The sequence below is a fragment of the Garra rufa genome, chromosome 1, assembly GCF_049309525.1.
Source record: "Garra rufa chromosome 1, GarRuf1.0, whole genome shotgun sequence".
Classification (NCBI taxonomy): domain Eukaryota; kingdom Metazoa; phylum Chordata; class Actinopteri; order Cypriniformes; family Cyprinidae; genus Garra; species Garra rufa.
In genome coordinates this window covers 32,550,759-32,569,842 of record NC_133361.1, presented here as the reverse complement: position 1 = coordinate 32,569,842, position 19,084 = coordinate 32,550,759, and the positions used below count along the sequence as shown (strand labels likewise).

Below are 19,084 nucleotides of genomic sequence, written 5' to 3'. Positions count from 1 at the left end.
CGATTTAATTAGATAGATTAATAAAAGATAATATAATGAACAATATGATGTATTATAAACACAAATGTAATAAGAATATGTAAATTGTAATATTTAAAATATGATAATTATATAATATGGATTTATTACTTTTTAATAAACAAAAATAATGTATTAAGCAATATAACTTTATTTTACATATGACTAATGTTACAATTATAATTTAATTTGACTTCACACTTTTTCATCTCATAGAACAATGTATAAAATTATTTGTTAAACAATATTGACTTGATATTCATTATATAGTAAAATAGTTTCAGAAGAAAAAAAATATAAATATATCAATTCGATTTAATTAGATGAATTAATAAAAACTAATATAATAAACAATATGATGTATTATAAATAATGTAATAATAAGAATATGTGAATTGTATTCTTATTTAAAATATAATTATATTAATATGGATTAATTACATTTTAATAAACAAAAATAATGTATTAAGCAATATTATTATACATATGGCATAATATTACAATTATAATTTAATTTGACTTTTTACCCTTTTTCCATCTCATAGAACAATGTACAAAATTATTTTTAAAATAATATATTGACTTGATATTCATTATATAGTAAAGAAAATATATGTTTACAAGATATGTTAATTGTATTCATTTTAAAATATGATATATGATTATATTAAATATGGTTTAATTAAATTTTAATAAACAAAAATAATGTATTAAACAATATAATTTATTATACATATAACTAATATTCTAATTCTAATTTAATTTGACCTATTTAATCTCCGAACAATGTATAAAATCATTTTTTAAATAATATATTGACTTGATATTCATTATACAATAATATAAATATATCAATCAGATTTAATTAGATGAATTAATAAAAAAATAATATAATGAACAATATGATGTAATATAAATACAAATGTATTTATAAACAAGAATATGTGAATTGTATTACTATTAAAAAATGATAATTATATCATTATAGTTTAATTCAATCTGAATAAACAAAAATAATGCATTAAACAGTATAATTTAATCATACATATTACTAATACTATAACTTAATTGGACTTTTGCCCGATTTATCTCATAGAACAATTTATAAAATATTTTTTTAAATAATATATCGACTTGATATTCATTATATAGTAAAATACTTTCACAAGAAAATAAAACATTTTAATATTTAATAAGAATAATAAATGTTTAACTGTGTCTCAGATTTTGTTCTCAGCTGTTATTTTCCTTCAAAACAAAAATTAGAGCGTTCCTAAAAACTGAAAGCGAGTAGTACAGTCATACAGATGTGCGACGGAACTTTATTTAATACAAAATACATAAATAGAGCATCTGCAGGTGAAATCAGTGGCAGAAAATATTTGTACACATAGAAATACATTTATATATGCAGACAAACAAGCTGCGGTGACAAAAAAAAGAGAGAGAAAAACAAAACAGGGCAACTCACCATCAACTGCAAAATTATTTTACCTCTACCAATCCCTTTTATGACAGACATAACAAATTTGATTAGCATACTTAAAATAAGAATATTTATTTCCTTGGCTAAACAAATTTCCCTGTCCAAGTTTAACAAATATTCGGAATTCAAAAAACTATCAAGTAGTCCATACACAGGACCATAACTTTTTTCTTTTTTTTTCCTCTTAAAAAAAAAAAAAATCTGTGATTAATGAAACCGTCAGCTAAACAGCTCAAACAGCCTTGATATGTGAAGACCAAATCATGATAGCACTATTGAAGTACTACCTCCGGATTGTGTTTTTAAATAAAAACAATCTGCGGCATTGGTAAAGACGTACATGGCAGTTTAAAGGGCATAAAAGCACAGATTCTCATTTGGACATGTAATTAACTAAAATAACATCCAACATAAACTGTGCAACTCATTATTCCATCAGCATTGGCATCAGAGTCAAAATCCCAAAAGTGAAGCAGTAAAACAGTTCAAGCTGATGGAAAGAAACATTCAAAGGCAAACGATAAAAAGAAAAACAAAAACAAATCTGGTGCGAGAGTCACCAAATCAGCATCTTGTTTAAGTGATATCTGAAACAGACAGATGTTGTGCTTTCAATAACTGAACGTTTTGGCAGTATGTGATATGCGTCAGAACAAAAACATGAAAAGTGTAGCCGTAAAGAGTCGTCTTTAAAATAACCGCTGCAAATTTTAGAAAATGTAAACAGGTATGACAATTCACACTTGTGCAGCCAGATGGTTAAAAAAAAAAAAAAACGTATGGACTCTCCCTCAACAGATATGTTCTTCTTAAAACATCCCTTAAGGAATACAGCATTAGATCTCGAGGTAACGCTTACCTAAGGTGCTGTATCATTTAGACTCTTCCTTTGATTTTACATCTACACATAAATATAAAATTCAATAATATTGCTTCAATTAGCAAATATATACGTGAGCTTTTTAAAGAGAGTGATGCAGTGCACACTAATAACGCATGGTCTGTTGTGAGTGGTGGTGTTTTCTGAACCTTAATATGCTTGTACTGTATTCAGACAGACTGTGAGAGTTATGAGGCTGATTTATGCAGGAGCCGTCTTGAAGGCGCTCCATGCGTGGAAACAACGGGTGAAACAGTGAGACTCGTTGCCTTTGCGCACCAGGCGCAGTTTTCTCGGGTGCTCTGCATCCTTGGACCTCATGTGCTGAATATAGACCTGATTGAAGGGTGACACAAATGTTAAGCAGGTGCAGGAAAGGCCCGAGGGCAAGTGTTCATGTGTGCAAAGATAAAACTAAATGCTGGTGTACAATGTGTCACTAACCTGACAAGCCTTCAAGCTGAGTTTAATCTCCACCTGGCTTGTCTGTGTGCCAACCCACATGTAAACCTGCAAAACAAGCAAACAAATGGCTTAGTGACACAAATCGCTGCAAAGAGAATTTGTTTGACGGCAAGCATGAAGTTGTACCTCTTTCCCGTTGTCCAAAAGCATGATGTCGTCATCGGCCAGGTCATCTTGACAGAAGTCTGAGCACTTCTCTGATACGGCAAAGTAACCCTTCTCATTGGAGCACCTGAGACAAATATGTTGAATTAACAATGTTATTTTAACAATGTCCTTACTACCTTTCTGGGCCTTGAATGTGGTAGTTGCTGTCTTTGCAGGGTCAGAAAGCTGTCGGATTTCATCAAAAATATCTTCATTTGAGTTCGACAGGTTTGGAACTACATTAGGATTAGTGTTGCCTTTGTCAACGAAAATTCTGACTAAATATCGTCGTCAACGGACCTTTATCACGTGACGAAAACGAGAAGAAACGTAAATGCTGGTCATGTGACGATGACTATACTTTAACGTATAATGCAATATCGTTGATGAATAAAAACGAGACTAAATGTGGTTTACAAAATAAAATCTATGCTAAAATGTCTCTTTATTTTCGTTGACGAAAACAAGACGAAACGAAATGTTATAATGTTAGATTGATGTGCGCATGCCCAGTAGCCAGAGCTGTATCCCTTCGTCACTCCCTCAAGACACACTCGCGGAATTATCTAGAAGACGACTACAAACAAAGTTAAGTCTGACACAGATAAAGGGACCGATGGCCAGCCAGCCGGGGCTCATCTTTCAAAGAAAAAGAAGAAACGACACACACATTTTATTTGCACTTTTTAGTAGTAATGGGAAAATGAAGCTTTCTGAAGCACTGAGGCTTTCCCATCAACTGTATCATTCATTACTCGAAGCTTTTCAACACTTTGCACACTATTGACATCTTGTGGTCAAAGGCGGAAAAAGTTGCAATTTTTTGACAATTTCATAAAATAAATCAACTTGTGCTATGAAAACCATAAGAAATAAAAAAAATAAAAAAGTCACTTTTACTTACACAAGGTATAAATGAATTAATCTTTAAATAAACTTATAAAAAAAGAAAAAAAAAAAAGAGACTAAAATACAATTTTCATTGACTAAAACTAGACTAAATGTCAGTTTTCATCGACTAAAACTAGACGAAAATAGTCATAATTCTGACCACAATAAGACTAAAATGGTCAGACTTTTAGTTGACTAAAACTTGACTAGACTAAAAAGAGTATGAGTATGACTAAAACTAATAAAAACTAAAATGACAGCTTCACACAAAGACTAGACTAAAACTAAAATTAAAACCGGCCGCCAAAAACAAGACTAATTAGGATGAGTAATTATTGATAGAATTTTCACTTTCAATTTAAATAATATTAGCATTTAACCATTTATTTAATTTAATTTCTATTAAAAAAAAAACGTGTTAATTCTTCCTGTGATGTTAAAGGAGAAGTTCATTTCCAGAACAAAAATGTTAAGATAATGTACTCACCCCCTCGTCATCCAAGACGTTCATGTCTTTCTTTCTTCAGTCGTAAAGAAATAGTTTTTTCGGGAAAACATTTCAGGATTTCCTTCCATTTAGACTTCTTTGGTGCCTGTGAGTTTAAACTTCCAAAATGCAGTTTAAATGCAGCTTCAAAGGATTCTGAACAATCCTAGCTGAGGAAGAAGGGTCCTATCTACTGAAACGATCGGTTATTTTCTTTTTTTTAAAATTGACAATTTATATGCTTTTGACCTCAAATGCACTGTGTATTCCGGTTCAAAACAGCGATGTAGGATGATTTTGAAGTTTGAGAAGAAAATGAGATGAAAGTTTTTCGACATACTCTAACTGTCTTGAACCAGAATACACAGTTCACGCAGAGCTAGACAAGATGAGCATTTGAGGTTAAAAAGTATATAAATTGTAATTTTAATTAGAAAATAACCGATTGTTTCGCCAGATAAGACCTTTCTTCCTTAGCTGGGATTGTTTAGAGCAGGCGCGTCAAACTCAATTCCAGGAGGGCCGGAGCCTTGCAGAGTTTAGATGCAACCATGATTAAACAAACCTGATCCAACTAATTAAGTCCTTCAGGCTTAATAGACCTTTATCACGGTCCATGTGTCGTCACACCCTGCTCCGATTAGTAGCATAAAGGTATTTCCATCTGCATTATCAATGAACAGACACCAGTTTAATGAGAAAAAAAATTAATTTAGTTGGACTTCGCAATAAACAGCAATATGCAAAACTTAATTTTTTTACTGACACCCTACCATGTATGTCTTCATTAATTTCATTGTGTAACTTTAACCGATTGATGCGACTGTCAGCGCTGCCTGTCATGAAATTAAATAAATAGCAGCAAGCTGCTCAAATTACTCCCTTAAGAATTATCAGAGTGATTCACATTTATTTTTTATATTATTTTGTTTATTCTTGTAGTATATTTATTAAGATTTACCTCACGTTTTTTTGTATAAAGTATAATGCTATTCAATAAACGCACTCAAGCACGGAGGATATGACTCATTTTGGAAGTTCAAACTCGGGGGCACCGTAGAAGTCTACTGTATGGAGAGAAATCCTGAAATTTTTCCCATCAAAAAACAATTTCTTTACGACTGAAAAAAGAAAGACATGAACAACTTGGATGACAAGGGTTTGAGTAAATTATCTGTACATTTTTTGAACTTCTCCTTTAAAGCAGAATTTTCAGCAGTCATTACTCCAGTCTTTCTACCATGATCCTTAAAAAAACAACAACAAAAAAACACTCACCTAAACAGTCTAGCGTATTTCATGTACTCTGCGTCTTCATCGTATGGCTTCTGTGAGCCGATGCCAACCCAGAAGAAATTTTCTGGCTCTTCTCCTTCATTTATCACCTGAAAAAAAGGGAAAAGAAAACAAATTGTTTAATAAAAAAAAACAAAAACTGAAGATGTATAACGCATGTTTTGATTTTCATAAACAAGGCATGAACCTGTTTGCTGTAGGTGTCATCAAACATGGTGTTCATGATGTCCTCTGCCAGTTTAGCTTCATCTGGGTCTGCTGCTCGGCCCACCCAGGTGTACACAATTCCCTGGTTGTCTGTACTTTCAAATGGCACCTACACAAGTAACATTTGAGTTATTGTCTATAAACTACTGCAAATTATCTTCATTCCTTTATTATTATTATTATTATTATTTGATGATAATACATGAACAGTCCATTAATGCTTACCTTCAATATGAAGCAGAATTCAGAGTTGAGGTTACTGGAATCTGTGGCTATCTGAATAGTCCTAAAATCAACACAGAAACACCACATTTGCTTTAGTTTTATTTTATTTTATTTTAAATAATACACTACAACCTTACTGATCCCAAACTTCTGAATTGCAATGTTTTTAAAAGAAGTCTTGATTAAAACAGAAAAAAAAAACAGTAATATTGTGAAATATTATTGTTATTTAAAATGGTGGTTCTTTATTTTAATACACTTAGAATTTATTCCTGTGGTGCAAAGATACATTTTCAGCACATTACTGCAGTCTTCAGTGTCACATGATCCTTCAGAAATTATTCTAATATGCTGATTTCTTATCAAGGTTGAAAACAGCTGTGTTGCTTAATAATTTTTTGAACTTATGTATATTAGTATATTCTTTGATGATTACAATGTTAAAAAGAATAGCATTTATTTAAAATATAAATCTTTTGTAATAATATACACTACAGTTCAAAGTTGGGGTAAATATTTTTTTTTTCTTTTTTAGTTTTAAAGAAATATTTTTATTAAGCAAGAATGTGTTAAATTGATAAAAAGCAATAGTAAAAACTTCTATTGTTATAAAGAGATTTCTTTTTTGAATAAATGCTGTTCTTTAACTTTTTATTCAAAGAATCCTGAAAAAAGTATCAGTTTCCAAAAATATTAAGCAGTACAACTGTTTGCAACATTGACATAAATCAGCATATTAGAATGATTTCTGAAGGATCATGTGACACTGAAGACTGAAGTAATGGCTGATGAAAATTCAGCTTTGCATCACAGAAATATTATATTTTAAAGTATATGTGTGTGTGTGTGTGTGTGTGTGTGTGTGTGTGTGTGTGTGTGTGTGTGTGTATATATATATATATAACATTTTAAATTCCAATAATATACTATATATTTGTTTGTATTTTGATCAAATAAATGGAATTTGGAGCATAAGAGACTTTAAAAAAAAAACATTTAAAAAAATCTTACTGATAGCAAACTTTTGAACAGCAGTGTAGCAGATGAAAATAGGTTATAATATAGTTACCTGGTGCATAGTGCACTTCCATTTGTCCTGATGTGGTATAAGCTTGGCTGCACACTGTCCACTTTCAGCTTCCTCTTGCCTTTGTGGATGATGAACTTCCTCTTGAAATGTGACAAGAACTTAAGATTCTCCTGCTGCTGAGTCATCCTCACAACCTGAAACATACACAAGATATGACATCTCCTTTTAGTCATGACACAGACACACATGAGGATTATACAAAGACAACAAGTCACTACAACATGTTTTGATACATTTCAAAACATGCACATTAACCATGTAAACATGTGGTACCTCCAGTTTGCCTGGGAACAAGCTCTCAAACTTCTTCTGCAAGCTGAAAGTGAAGGTCAACCAGCCCATGTTGGAGGCCTCACGGCCCTGCCAGAAGTAAACCACACACTGGAAGTCTTCTTCAGTCTGTTTGTCCTCATCATCTCCCTGTTCTCCTTTCTCTTTGTCTTTCTCCTGATCATCCTCATACTCCACAGGCACCCAGTACCTAAAACAAATTTCCCATTATTTCATTGAAACATCAAAGTTGTAGGTATCAAACTGAGGACCAGATTTAATGGAAAGGGTGTGCTATGTATTTTACTTTGTCTAATGCAAGGGTTCTCAACTCTGGCCCTCAAGGTCCACTTTCCTGCTGAGTTTAGTTCCAACCATAATCAAACACACCTGAACAAGCTAACCAAGGTCTTCAAGATCACCAGAAAGTTTTGGATCTAAGGTTGGAGCTAAACTCTGCAGGAGATTACTGTCTATCAATCAGTGAAGCCATTTTTTTTCTTAAAACCCCGGGTTTAACGATTTCACCTACTTAATCATTATTCTGTCTTTTTGAGAATTGATGGACATTACAACCTAGCTGCAATTTTTGCAGTTACTTTATGAAATCCTCTGACCAACCTGCAGAGAAATACATAGCAATCCTGAGTATGAAAGTGACCAAACTCCTCCTCTGGTAAACGTGCAAACTTTTTCCCCTCCAGAACGAATCCCTCCATGCCATCCAAATCCTCGTTCCACTCCTCCATCATCTGCTCCGCCTGTCAGAGGTACAACAAAGCCACAAAGAGATTACATTTTACAGAATTGTAGCTAATAATAAAAGGTTGGGTTGTTTAATGAGCTGTTAATTCAGGTCCTACCTCTGTGAGAGGCATTGCTGGCTGTCTAGGAAGGAACAGAGCCGTTAGGTCAGCTTTCATCTGATCCTTCTGTTCAGCATCCTTCTTCACCTTTCCACTCAAGCCCTCTTTTTGTTTCACACTCTCTGCGTTCCTGGTATAATCCACCTTTAACACATCATCCCAATTCTTGAACTTGGATTTGAAGACCTGTTGAGTGCAATATGGTATTAGAACATGTGATTTCATTTAAGCGAATGAATATAAATAAAAGCTTACACGTTTTTAATCTTTTATTTTGTCAATTTTACCTGGCACTCAGTGCCCTCCAGATTACGGATGACCACGGCATGTTTCGGCCGATGGAGCATACTGCACACCTCTTGGCCCAGCTTCAATGCAGCTGCTCTCACAAGTCGTGGGGACTTACGGCCGATCCAGATGAAGACATCAGACCAACAATCTAAGATGTAGACACCTTTAGTGTCTAAAAGACCTTGTACCTAAAACAAAGATATTCCACCAGTTAGGTGTATTCAGGGAGGATTTAAAGTAACATACTAATAATTAAGTGATTTAAAAAAATGCAGCAAAACTTTCTATTTACAGCTGAGGTCAAAATTTTACATGCACCTTGCAGAATCTAAATGTCAATATTTTACCAAAATAAGAGTGATCATACAAAATGCATGTTATTTTTTGTTTAGTACTGACCTGAATAATATATTTAACATAAGACATTTACTTATAGTCTACAAGAGTAAATAATAGTTGAATTTAAAAATTAACTCATTCAAATGTTTACATACACTTGATTCTGCAAGATGTATGTAAACTTTTGACACCAACTGCATATAAAAAATATATATAAATCATTTGTCTTTGTAAAATCTGAGATTATTTTTTTCAGGGTTATTTGATAAAAACAGTTCAAAAGAACCACATTTATTTAAAATGGTAAAAACTTTTACATTGTTACACATTTTTGTCACTTTTGGTCATTTCAGTGCATCTTTGCGAATGAAAATAATAATTTATGGAAATGACAAATCATAGAAGTCTAAACTACATTACCAGTCTTTGCTCTGGAACCACATCTAGCTTGAGCTTGTCCTTGTGCTCCACAGAGAGTTTGTAGTTGATCTGAGGAAGCTCAAGGTATCCCAAGCCCAAACCAACCTAACAGACCAAGAAAGTACAAAATATTTTACAACATGGTAGTTTTAGAAAAGAATACTCAACAAATAACATAATATTCCCTGACCTTATAGAGCTTGGGTCGAACAGGACTGAAGTCATCTGGGACATGTTTCTTAATTTCCTCAGGCTGTCCCCCAAGAATTTTCCAGAACTCTGGAGGTTCTTGATTGTGCATTAAAGTTGTAATCTCTGCTTTGCTTTTTCGCTCATTTTTGTTGATCTTCTCAGCAAACAACCTGTTAATGACACAGGCACTACTTCAAACCTGAACCACACGAGGGGGGGAAAAAAAATCACTTTTGCATTTGTTTGCAACTTACCTTGCTTTTGTAGTACCACCAAGTGTTGCATTGCCTCCTCTCCAAATATATATTTCAAGACCAGAGTCCAACATAAAGACAAACCTTGAAGTCAGGAAATTAATACATTATCAGACTGAATCACTCTCATTAAAACACAGAGTAAACAGCACATTAAGCTCACCGGGGGTCGAGTGAGGATGCTTTTAGAGGCACAGATTCTAATCTGATGTTCTTTTTCCCATAAACCCTGTACAATCTGCCCAAAACACAAACACACACACAAAAAAAACAGGATTAGCACAAGTCGGATAAGGTATGTAGTGGTTAGACTGTCCTGGGTGTTGTTTTTGGTGGGGCACCTGGCTGGGTACTGAGTGTCCTCTACTGAGTAAAATCCACTGGCGGTTCCACCCTCAATATAAGAAATCTCATTGTTGAACACCTAAAATGCCACAGTGCAGAAAAACATAGCTGAGTATAAGCTGATAATGAAGAAATACATCACTTTGTGCAGAAAATGGATTTGGTTTTACTGACCGCAGTGAATTCTTCACTCTCGTCTCCCATCTCCTCTCTGATAGTCCGGCACTCAGCACCCAAATAATTACGAAGATTGACAGCATGGATGGCAGAGCCGGCTTTCTTATCAAGGGTAGCTTCCTGCCCAATCCAGTAAAAGATCTGCCAGTTCAGGGCTCCGTTGTCATCTAAGAACGTCTGTGAAAGTGCATTACAAAGCATTCATTGAAAGAAGCAGACTGGATGCAGAGCTCATTAAAAAAACAATTTTTAAATTATAATATATTAAAGAAACATAACCATGAAACATGAAATGTCTGACCTTCAGAATAATGTAACAATCTGCCTCATAGAACTTCCCATGAAAGGCCTCGTCCACCTGGATGGGTATAAAGTTTTCTATCTGCCAAACTGAAACACCAGGGATGTGCCCCACATCCTCCAAGAAGAACTCAGAGTAATCTAGCTGCGGTTTCTCCAGGTTCTTGTCCCATCGTTTGGTTTTCAGATCAGAGTATTTCAGGTCTCCATTCTCCTAAAAGATTGAGAGACACATGAAGACCATGTTTGGATGTTTGGACTTGTACAAAGGTTCCATCATTAGCTCTGCTGTTTCCTTACCTCAATGGATTTGTTCTTCTCCTGAGCCACGTCTGACATTCCCTTCAGCACCTGTTTAGCCTGATCATCCTGTGTAGAGTCCTTGCGTCTCCTTAGCCTCATTTTCCTGGCCATATGGTCTCTTGGGCTATTTCCTACATAGCACACAAATATCATGTTGCAATTTGAGATGCATTACCATTATATTTTGTTTCCTTACTTCAAATTCAACTCTTAGAGAACAGAGATAAAAAAAAGAAGGGAAACATATATTGTACCTCCACCAGCTGCTGCCACAGTGGCTGGAGACGCACCAGCCAATCGCAGTTGGTTCTGCAATGAAAAGTCTATGTTGTACCACTCAGCTGTCCTGTCCACTGGTTTAGGGGGCATTACTAGATTTGGATTCTCACGGACATCCAAAACCTAAAAAAAAAAATTCAGTGTCATAACAACAATTTTAATAAGCATTTATTATTTTTTTAACATATGCACAAGTGTTTGTTGCTTCACTCCAATAAATAAGTAAATAAAATCATATGCTAACATTTAAAAGTTTGGGGTTGGTAAGATTTTTTAAAGTGGAGATCAGATGCCCATTTTCTACAAGTTGGTATGATTCTTTAGGGTCTTCATGAAATGTATGTAACATACTTTGATTACAATTCCTTGTCAGCTTTGTTCAAAGTGACCCATTTCGGTGCATGTCTCTTTAAATTAAAATAAGCTACTGCTCTTGTGTTCACTTTTACATCCAAATACAAAACACCTGCAATGCTTATGAGACATTGTTGCTACAGCTACTGAAGCATGGAGAAAATGGCGGACAGCGTACAACTGGCTAAGTGTTGAAAAAATGATAATACAGTCCATCTGCAGCCGTGGGCAAAGCCTGAGCAGTATGCCATCATACTGCTCAGAAAATCTAAACGGCTTGATAATTGAGGGCCTGTCCACACGGAGATGCGTTTCGCTGTAAACGTATACATTTTTTATCGTATTGGCGTTTCATCCACACGGATCCGGCGTTTTAGGAGACTGAATCCGCTATTTTTTGAAACCGGGTCCCAAAGTGGATAAATCTGAAAACGACACCCTCGCGGTTTCGTGTGTACAGCCAATACGTATATTTTCTGAAACGATGATGTCATCACATCACGTGTCGGCTGCGTCACACGTAACAGCAACAACAATAATGGCGGACTACATGATTGTGTTCGTGTTGCTACTAAGCCTACTAGCTTTATTACAGCAAAATCTATTGCTTCTATGCAACTGTTATGAGCAGCAAGTGATAATGTTCGCATCTTCGTCTTCTTCTTAGTTCGTTCGTATACAGCGCGCAAGGTTATGTGCATGCCAAGCGTGCCGTAGGTGTCCTGAAAAGTGAAGCCAAAAGTTTTCGATCGCCCCCCGGTGGCTGGCTGCAGTATAGGTCATAAACCCCGCCCTCTCCATGTAATCTAATGGGACGTGAGCCAAACTAAATAATCGAATTACATGGCAAATAATTTTTTTCCAAAGGTGATTTCCATCGTGTGAGGTACTTCTTATAATGCTGATTCATGCTCAGGTGTTCGTTTTTCTAATAAGTTTGCTTTTAAGTAGTTATTTGATCTTACTGGCCCCAAGCGGTATTGTAAAAATAAGCAGATGATTTTTTTTTCCTTCTCTTTTTTAATAAAGAGTTCTTACCTCCAGGGCAGTGAGGAAATGAATGGCCTCTGGTAATGTCACAAGGCGGTTCTTGTTCAAAACCAGCTTTTTCAATTTTCCACACCTAAGCAAAGCGAAAAGCCACATAAATATTATAAATATTAAATTCATTGGTTTTTTTAGAAATCTAACTACTAATAAACTGTCAGTTCTCACCTGCAAAGTCCCTCTGGAACGAGCTCCAAATTATTATTTGCAGCCATGAACTCAACCAGGCTGGACAATTTTCCCACGCCAGATGGAAGCCCATCAAAATCAATTTTGTTCGAGTTCACATACAGCTTCTTCAGCTTAGACAGCTTGCAAATGGCAGACTGCACAGCACATCAAACAGAAAAAAAGAGACAAGATTGGCAACAAGCCATCGAATATATCAATGTAAGATGAATGACAATACAATTAATGTGAAAAGGTCTTTTAAAGCCAAACAACATCTGGTAAGTGCCAAGTTCCTCTGTTTTACTTTATATGGCAATGAGGGACTTACTGGCAGAGATGTGAGCTGATTCCTAGAAAGGTTGAGCGTCTCGAGTTTGGTCCACTGATCTATGCACAGTGACAGTTCAGATATCTGATTGCTGCTCAGATTTAGCCGTTTGAGATTAGGCAGCGAATACAAGCATTCTGGTACCCGAGACAGATCATTGCAGGACAGGTCCACATCTATACAGAAACACAAAAGAGTCATTATAAATGGAGCAACAACAATTACAGATACTGAGGATTGTTTTACAAATAGACCCATCTCTACCTGCTAGATTGGTAAGGCCCTCCAGACTCGTGGGCATATTATTTTGAGTACGCTGAGTGTTCCTTAAATGGAGGGTTTGAAGGGCCACCATAGCAGGTAACTGCCTGTTATGACAAAGGCACACAAGCGGCACAGTTTATCAAGTCAATGCTGATAACATAATGACGTCATCTGAAATGAATGCAGACTCCTCTTCCCTATATGGCAGTGCACAGACAGCTTAGAAGGAAATCAAATCACAAAAACTATCTATCTTACCTCAGCTGTGCATGCATAAGTGGATTATTATTGAGTATGAGGGTCTGCAAATGAACCAAGCGTCTCATCTGAGGAGGCAGACTGTCCAAATTATTGTCACTTAGGTCCAGGTACAGCAGATCAGTGAGGTTAATGAACAGCTGATTTGGTATGTTATCAATGCTGTGAGAAAGAGCAAACATCAGAGATGAGTTTCAGATTACACGTTCACAAATCCACAGTTGTGACCTCAAAATCATCAAAAAAAAAAAAAAAAAAAGTAATGCAAATACCCAACTTGCATTTTAATTATGAACACCTATTTAGTCATGTTTCAAGCTTGACATTTTTTTTTCAGGTAGAATTTAAAAAAAAAGCCTTATTGATACTCATCCAGTAATTCACTTGGACTTGGAAATGTCATTGTGTAAACGTGGGGTCTTGGAGGTAAAAAGGCTGAGAACCACTAATACAGATGGATGCTGCATTGGGTCTTACATTTTTTCAGCATCTTGTGCCATGCACACTGCATTTCTAAGATGGTGTGTCAAGTTAAAAATAGTTCGACTTTTACAAACAGATCTCTGAGTGCTACTGAAGGAATGAAAAATAACGCAGTCTAGCTATTACTGGGCAAAAATCTGCATCCATTAAGTAGGCCCCCAAATCATTCCCAAAGATATCTAACAAAATAACATGAAAACAGACAACATTAACAAAATTTTAATTGATAGTTCACCCAAAAATGAAAATTCTGTCATTAATTACTCACCCTCATGTCATTCCAAACCCATAAAGATCAATGCACACAGTCCGAAATTTTCACACATCAAAAGATAAATAGACCTCACATTGTATAAATCAAATTTACGCACTGCCTCTGAAACTTTTGTCCATCATAAAAAAAAAAAAAGTTCAGATCAGGTTAGATTTTTTTGAGTTTTTGCATCCGCAGCAAGCATTTTGATAGGAAAGGATGATGAATATGAAAAAAAAAGAGAAAAAACACATACGAAAATTTCAGACTCTGTGTGCAATGACCTGTAGATCTTCATTCATCTTCAGAACACATATTAAGATTTTTTTAATTAAATCCTAGAGCTGAAAGGTAGTAAAGACATTGTTAAAATAGTCCATGTGACATCAGTGGTTCAACCGTAATGTTGTGAAGCTATGAGAATACTTTTTGTGTGCAAAGAAAAAAAAATATTTAATTCAACAACCTCTTCTCTCGCATGCATTGTGGGTGGCGGAGATTGACATGGAAAAGAAGAATGAATGAAGTCATTATTTGTGTTTTCATTCCCACAGCTTCGTAACATTACGTTTGAACCACTGATGTCACACAGACTATTTTAACAACGTCCTTCCTATCTTTCTGGGCCATGAACGAGGTAGTACCGTTGCTGTCTATGTAGGGTTAGAAAACTCTCAGATTTCATCAAAAATATCTTAATTTGGGTTTTGAAGATGAACAAAGGTCTTACGGGTTTGGAACATGAGGGTGATTAATGACAGAATTTTCATTTTTAGGTGAACTGTTCCTTTAATAAAAGTGTGTTTTCATCAGTGATCAATTTTCCTTTTTCCGTACTAAATGGACAGACCATACCTATTGTGGCTGAGGTTTAAGACCAACATGTTTCTGGAGTTTTCCAAGTCCCGGGGGATTTCTGTTAGTTGGTTGTAGCTCAGATCCTGAACAGAAGAGTAAAGAACACATCTAAACACACATTTTTTTACCATAATACAGCACATAATCTATGACAAATTTACATAGTTTCACTAATCAAGAAAGGCAGTGTTTAGATAAAATTAAATCATGCCTGTAATTTTGCACTTAACTGAGATATACACTTCAGCCACCCAAGAGAGGAATAAATACCAAGTAATTCTCTACATACCAGCACAGAGAGATCATCCAGCTGAAAAATATCATCAGGGACACCAGAGTTCTTCAGGTTGTTTGCTCTGGCCACAACTGCCTACAGCAAAACAACAAGGGCAGATTTAATGCTGGTCTGATCATTGAAAACATAGATGTCTTATGCTCAGCAAGGCTACATTTATTTGATTAAAAAAAGAATTCAATACACTTCCAGTCAAAAGTGTTGAACAATAAGATTTTTAATGTTTTTAAACAATCCTCTTCTGCTCTTCTCCATGATTCACTTAACTCATTAAATTTAGCAGCACTACTAATTTTGGGGTTATTATGAATATGTCATTCATGAAATTACAAGAAATTACTTTATCAGCTGCTCACCAAGACCTCTTTTTTGATCCAAAGTACAGGCAAAAAGAGTAAATCTCTTAAATATTTTTACTATTTAAAATATCGGTTTTGTATTTAAATATTTTATTTATTCCTGTGATCAAAGCTACATTTTTACCATCATTACTCCAGTGTCACACGAAATCCTCCTGATTTGCGGTTCAAGAAACATTTTTATTATTATTCTCATTAATATTTAAAACAGTTGAGTTAAAAAAATATTTCAGGATTCTTTGATGAATAGTAGGATCCACAGATCAGCATTTATCTGAAATAAAAAGCTTTTGTAACATTATACACTATACCATTTAAAGGAACAGGCTCATTCCCCAACTACCCCCAAGTTAATAAGCTGAGTTTTACCATTTTGAAATCCATTCAGCCGTTCTACTGGTGGAAAATGGAAAGCTGTGATTTTCTAGGCTGATAAGATTAGGAACTACACTCCCATTCCGGCGTAATAGTCAAGGAAGTTTGCTGCCGTAATATGGCCGAAGCAGGCGCAGTAATATCACGCAGCACATGTGCTAACCTAGCTGGGAACTAATTTCAGGCGCTGCGTGATATTTCTGCACCTGCTGCGTCCATATTACGGCAGCAAACTTCCTTGACTATTACGCCAGAATGGGAGTGTAGTTCCTAATCTTATCGCCTAGAAAAACGCAGCTTTACATTTTCCACCGGTCTTAGTACACGATATAACTGCAGAAGAGTCAAGTTTTAAATAGGACAAATATCGAAACTCGTTGGTCATTTTTGAATGCGATGCTATTGGTCTAATAGGATTCAATGATCTATGCTAAGCTATGCTAAAAGTGATATCGCCAGAACAGGAGAACGGCTGAATGGATTTCAAAATGGTAAAACTCAACTTATTAACTCGGGGGGAGTTGGAGAATGAGCCTATTTCCAAAAAAAGTGGAGTGTTCCTTTAAAATCCTGTAGTCAGTATTTTTGGGGGGGAAAGAAATTATAGGAATTAATACTTTATTTAGCAAGGGTGCTTTAAATTGATCAAAAGTGATAATATAGACATTTATAATGTTACAAAATATTTCTATTTTAGATAAATGCTGTTCTTCTGAACTTTCTTTTCAAAGAAATCTGAAAAATTCTACTCAGCTGTTTTCGACATAATAATAATAATAATACATGTTTTTTTAAAAAGCAAGTCAGCAAATCAGAATATTACAATGATTTCTGAAGACTGGAGTAATGATGCTAAAAATTCAGTTTTGAAATCACAGGAATAAACTACATTTTAAAATATATTTAAATAGTAAACATCTTTCAATATAATATCACATTGCTGTACTTTGGATCAAATAAATGCAGGCTTCTTTAAATATTATGTAATATATAAATATTACAAATCTTACCATTCCAAAACGTTTAACAGGTAGTGTATTTGAAATAGAAATATTTTGTTACATTATGTCCTTACAAGCACTTTTAATGCATCCTTGCTAAATAAAACTATTAAATTCTTTCAAAAAACAACAACAAATACTTGAACGGTAGTGTCTGTAAACGGTTACATTAATATTTATACATACTTATGTGAAATGTAAGCAGAGGAACATGTGATCGACAGTGTTGCGAAATACTTCACATTACCCGCAAGTTGGGAAGACTTGACAACTCTCCATGCAGCGTCGTCAGGCTGTTGTGACTCACGGACAAATGTTCCTGATTTTACACAAAACACCAAAAAGGACCCAAGAATGAACATTAGCAAGCTGACAGTCTAATTGCAAAATATGACATTGTGCATTAAACAATCACCAGTTTCTGTAGGGAGGACAGCTCCTCTGGAAGATAGCAAAGCCCGGTCCTGTTGAGCTTCAGCCATCGCAAGCTGGTCATAGACTTGACATGCTCAGGAAAATAACCCCCCTGTGTTCAACAGAAGAGATACAAGTATTACAATCTCATACCAGGCAATCATGAGTCATAGGAGTCTGTGAGTTTTTAATGGACCTGATGTAATTTTCCAAACAGTCCTAATGTTACTCACTTCACTCCGAAGCCTAAATTTGATCTCAAACAAGCTAAACCTGGTTCAATGATGTCATATCAAGACTGAAACATTATGGGGTGTGTTTGCTATGGCAACAACTTGAGCTTGAGTTGGAAAACTTGCAGCTTTATATAAGACTGAGACTCACACAGCATCAGTACAAATTCATTTGAGTGAACTGACACACTTGAGAGCTTGTGTAACACTACGAATCCTGTACTTAACATCTTTTTCATACGCATACTGATACCGTCTGTTGAACTCTCTAGTCTAGTTTAACGTTAGTCTAAAAGAAGAAGCTCCAACATGTTTTGAACGCTTGTGTCAGCAGCGCAGTTTGTTTATCGAGGCCAGACGCGTTATAAAGTGTCAACCAACACATCTGAGTCGCTAACAAACTTCTAGTTATTTCCTTGCTGTCACACAGCTTGATTGACCGCGACAAATTTTGACAAGTCGCAAGCTAACGCCCAGTGTTCTTCAAAGCTAACACAGTTAGCACTGCTAGCTCGCCATCTCAACCTGTTTTGACTCGCGTACTACCCTACATTACTTTTCTCGCTTGAGCGAATGATTTATTAACATTACCCATTAAATAGAGACGTATTAAAGCAGAATTCATACCTTAAAGTCATTCCCACTTAGGTCTACTCCCCTGATAAAGGGGAGAACTCCGGTCGCGGCCATGTCTAATTCAGGATATGGCAGCAGTCGCAGCCTATTTCTGTTTGGCAGCTTCTGCTGGAGGAACAAACACTCTCCCGCCCCCCGCTCACATGGTACAGCCCACTAACTACTACCAGCCACTCATAAAAACTTCTTTCTGGTTCGAGAAAATAAAAACTGTTAGTTAAACCCTCCCGTGCTAAGCTACACCCTTGCTGTGGTTGACTCAGAACTGATTCATTAGTGAATCATATGCAGTACTATAGATACGAAAACATGAAGAGTTGGCTGCATCTCCTTTGATAATGGGCCCCTCATCCCAGGGCCCTAACACAACATTCCCTCGATGGCACTGGTAATTTGTGGGATTTTTTTCTTCTTTCTTTCTTTTTTAGAGGTCTGGAGTATTTTTATGCTACTGAGTCCATATAACATTTACATTTATGCGCTTAGCAGATGCTTTTATTCAAAGCCACTTAGAAAAGAGGATCAAA

General features: G+C 35.4%; 1 protein-coding gene across 1 annotated transcript; it reads right to left on the bottom strand.

The window, feature by feature from the left end:
- Positions 1–1,320: 1,320 nt before the first annotated feature.
- Positions 1,321–18,670, bottom strand: flii (FLII actin remodeling protein). The gene is made up of 30 exons (XM_073839013.1): positions 18,549–18,670; positions 17,690–17,800; positions 17,522–17,593; positions 15,534–15,614; positions 15,242–15,327; positions 13,651–13,812; positions 13,393–13,496; positions 13,129–13,304; positions 12,798–12,955; positions 12,621–12,705; positions 11,204–11,351; positions 10,947–11,080; positions 10,648–10,860; positions 10,344–10,523; positions 10,166–10,248; positions 9,988–10,062; positions 9,825–9,908; positions 9,569–9,740; positions 9,379–9,483; positions 8,616–8,807; positions 8,326–8,514; positions 8,084–8,223; positions 7,466–7,673; positions 7,172–7,326; positions 6,103–6,163; positions 5,858–5,986; positions 5,653–5,759; positions 2,976–3,081; positions 2,829–2,894; positions 1,321–2,720 (listed from the first exon to the last, which is right to left on the bottom strand). The coding sequence occupies exons 1-30, from the start codon at positions 18,609–18,611 to the stop codon at positions 2,586–2,588; spliced, it is 3,780 nt and encodes a 1,259-aa protein (XP_073695114.1). The 5' UTR covers positions 18,612–18,670; the 3' UTR covers positions 1,321–2,585.
- Between the last annotated feature and the right edge of the window lie 414 nt (positions 18,671–19,084).

Bases quoted from the DNA above. Each gene is read 5' to 3' on its own strand.
- flii (XM_073839013.1), bottom strand. From the start codon at position 18,611: ATGGCCGCGACCGGAGTTCTCCCCTTTATCAGGGGAGTAGACCTAAGT. The intron at 8,224-8,325 runs GTAGGACCTGAA...TACCTCTGACAG, and splicing joins CAGCAATGCCTCTCACAGAG to GCGGAGCAGATGATGGAGGA. The intron at 6,164-7,171 runs GTAACTATATTA...TGTTGATTTTAG, and splicing joins GGAAGTGCACTATGCACCAG to GACTATTCAGATAGCCACAG.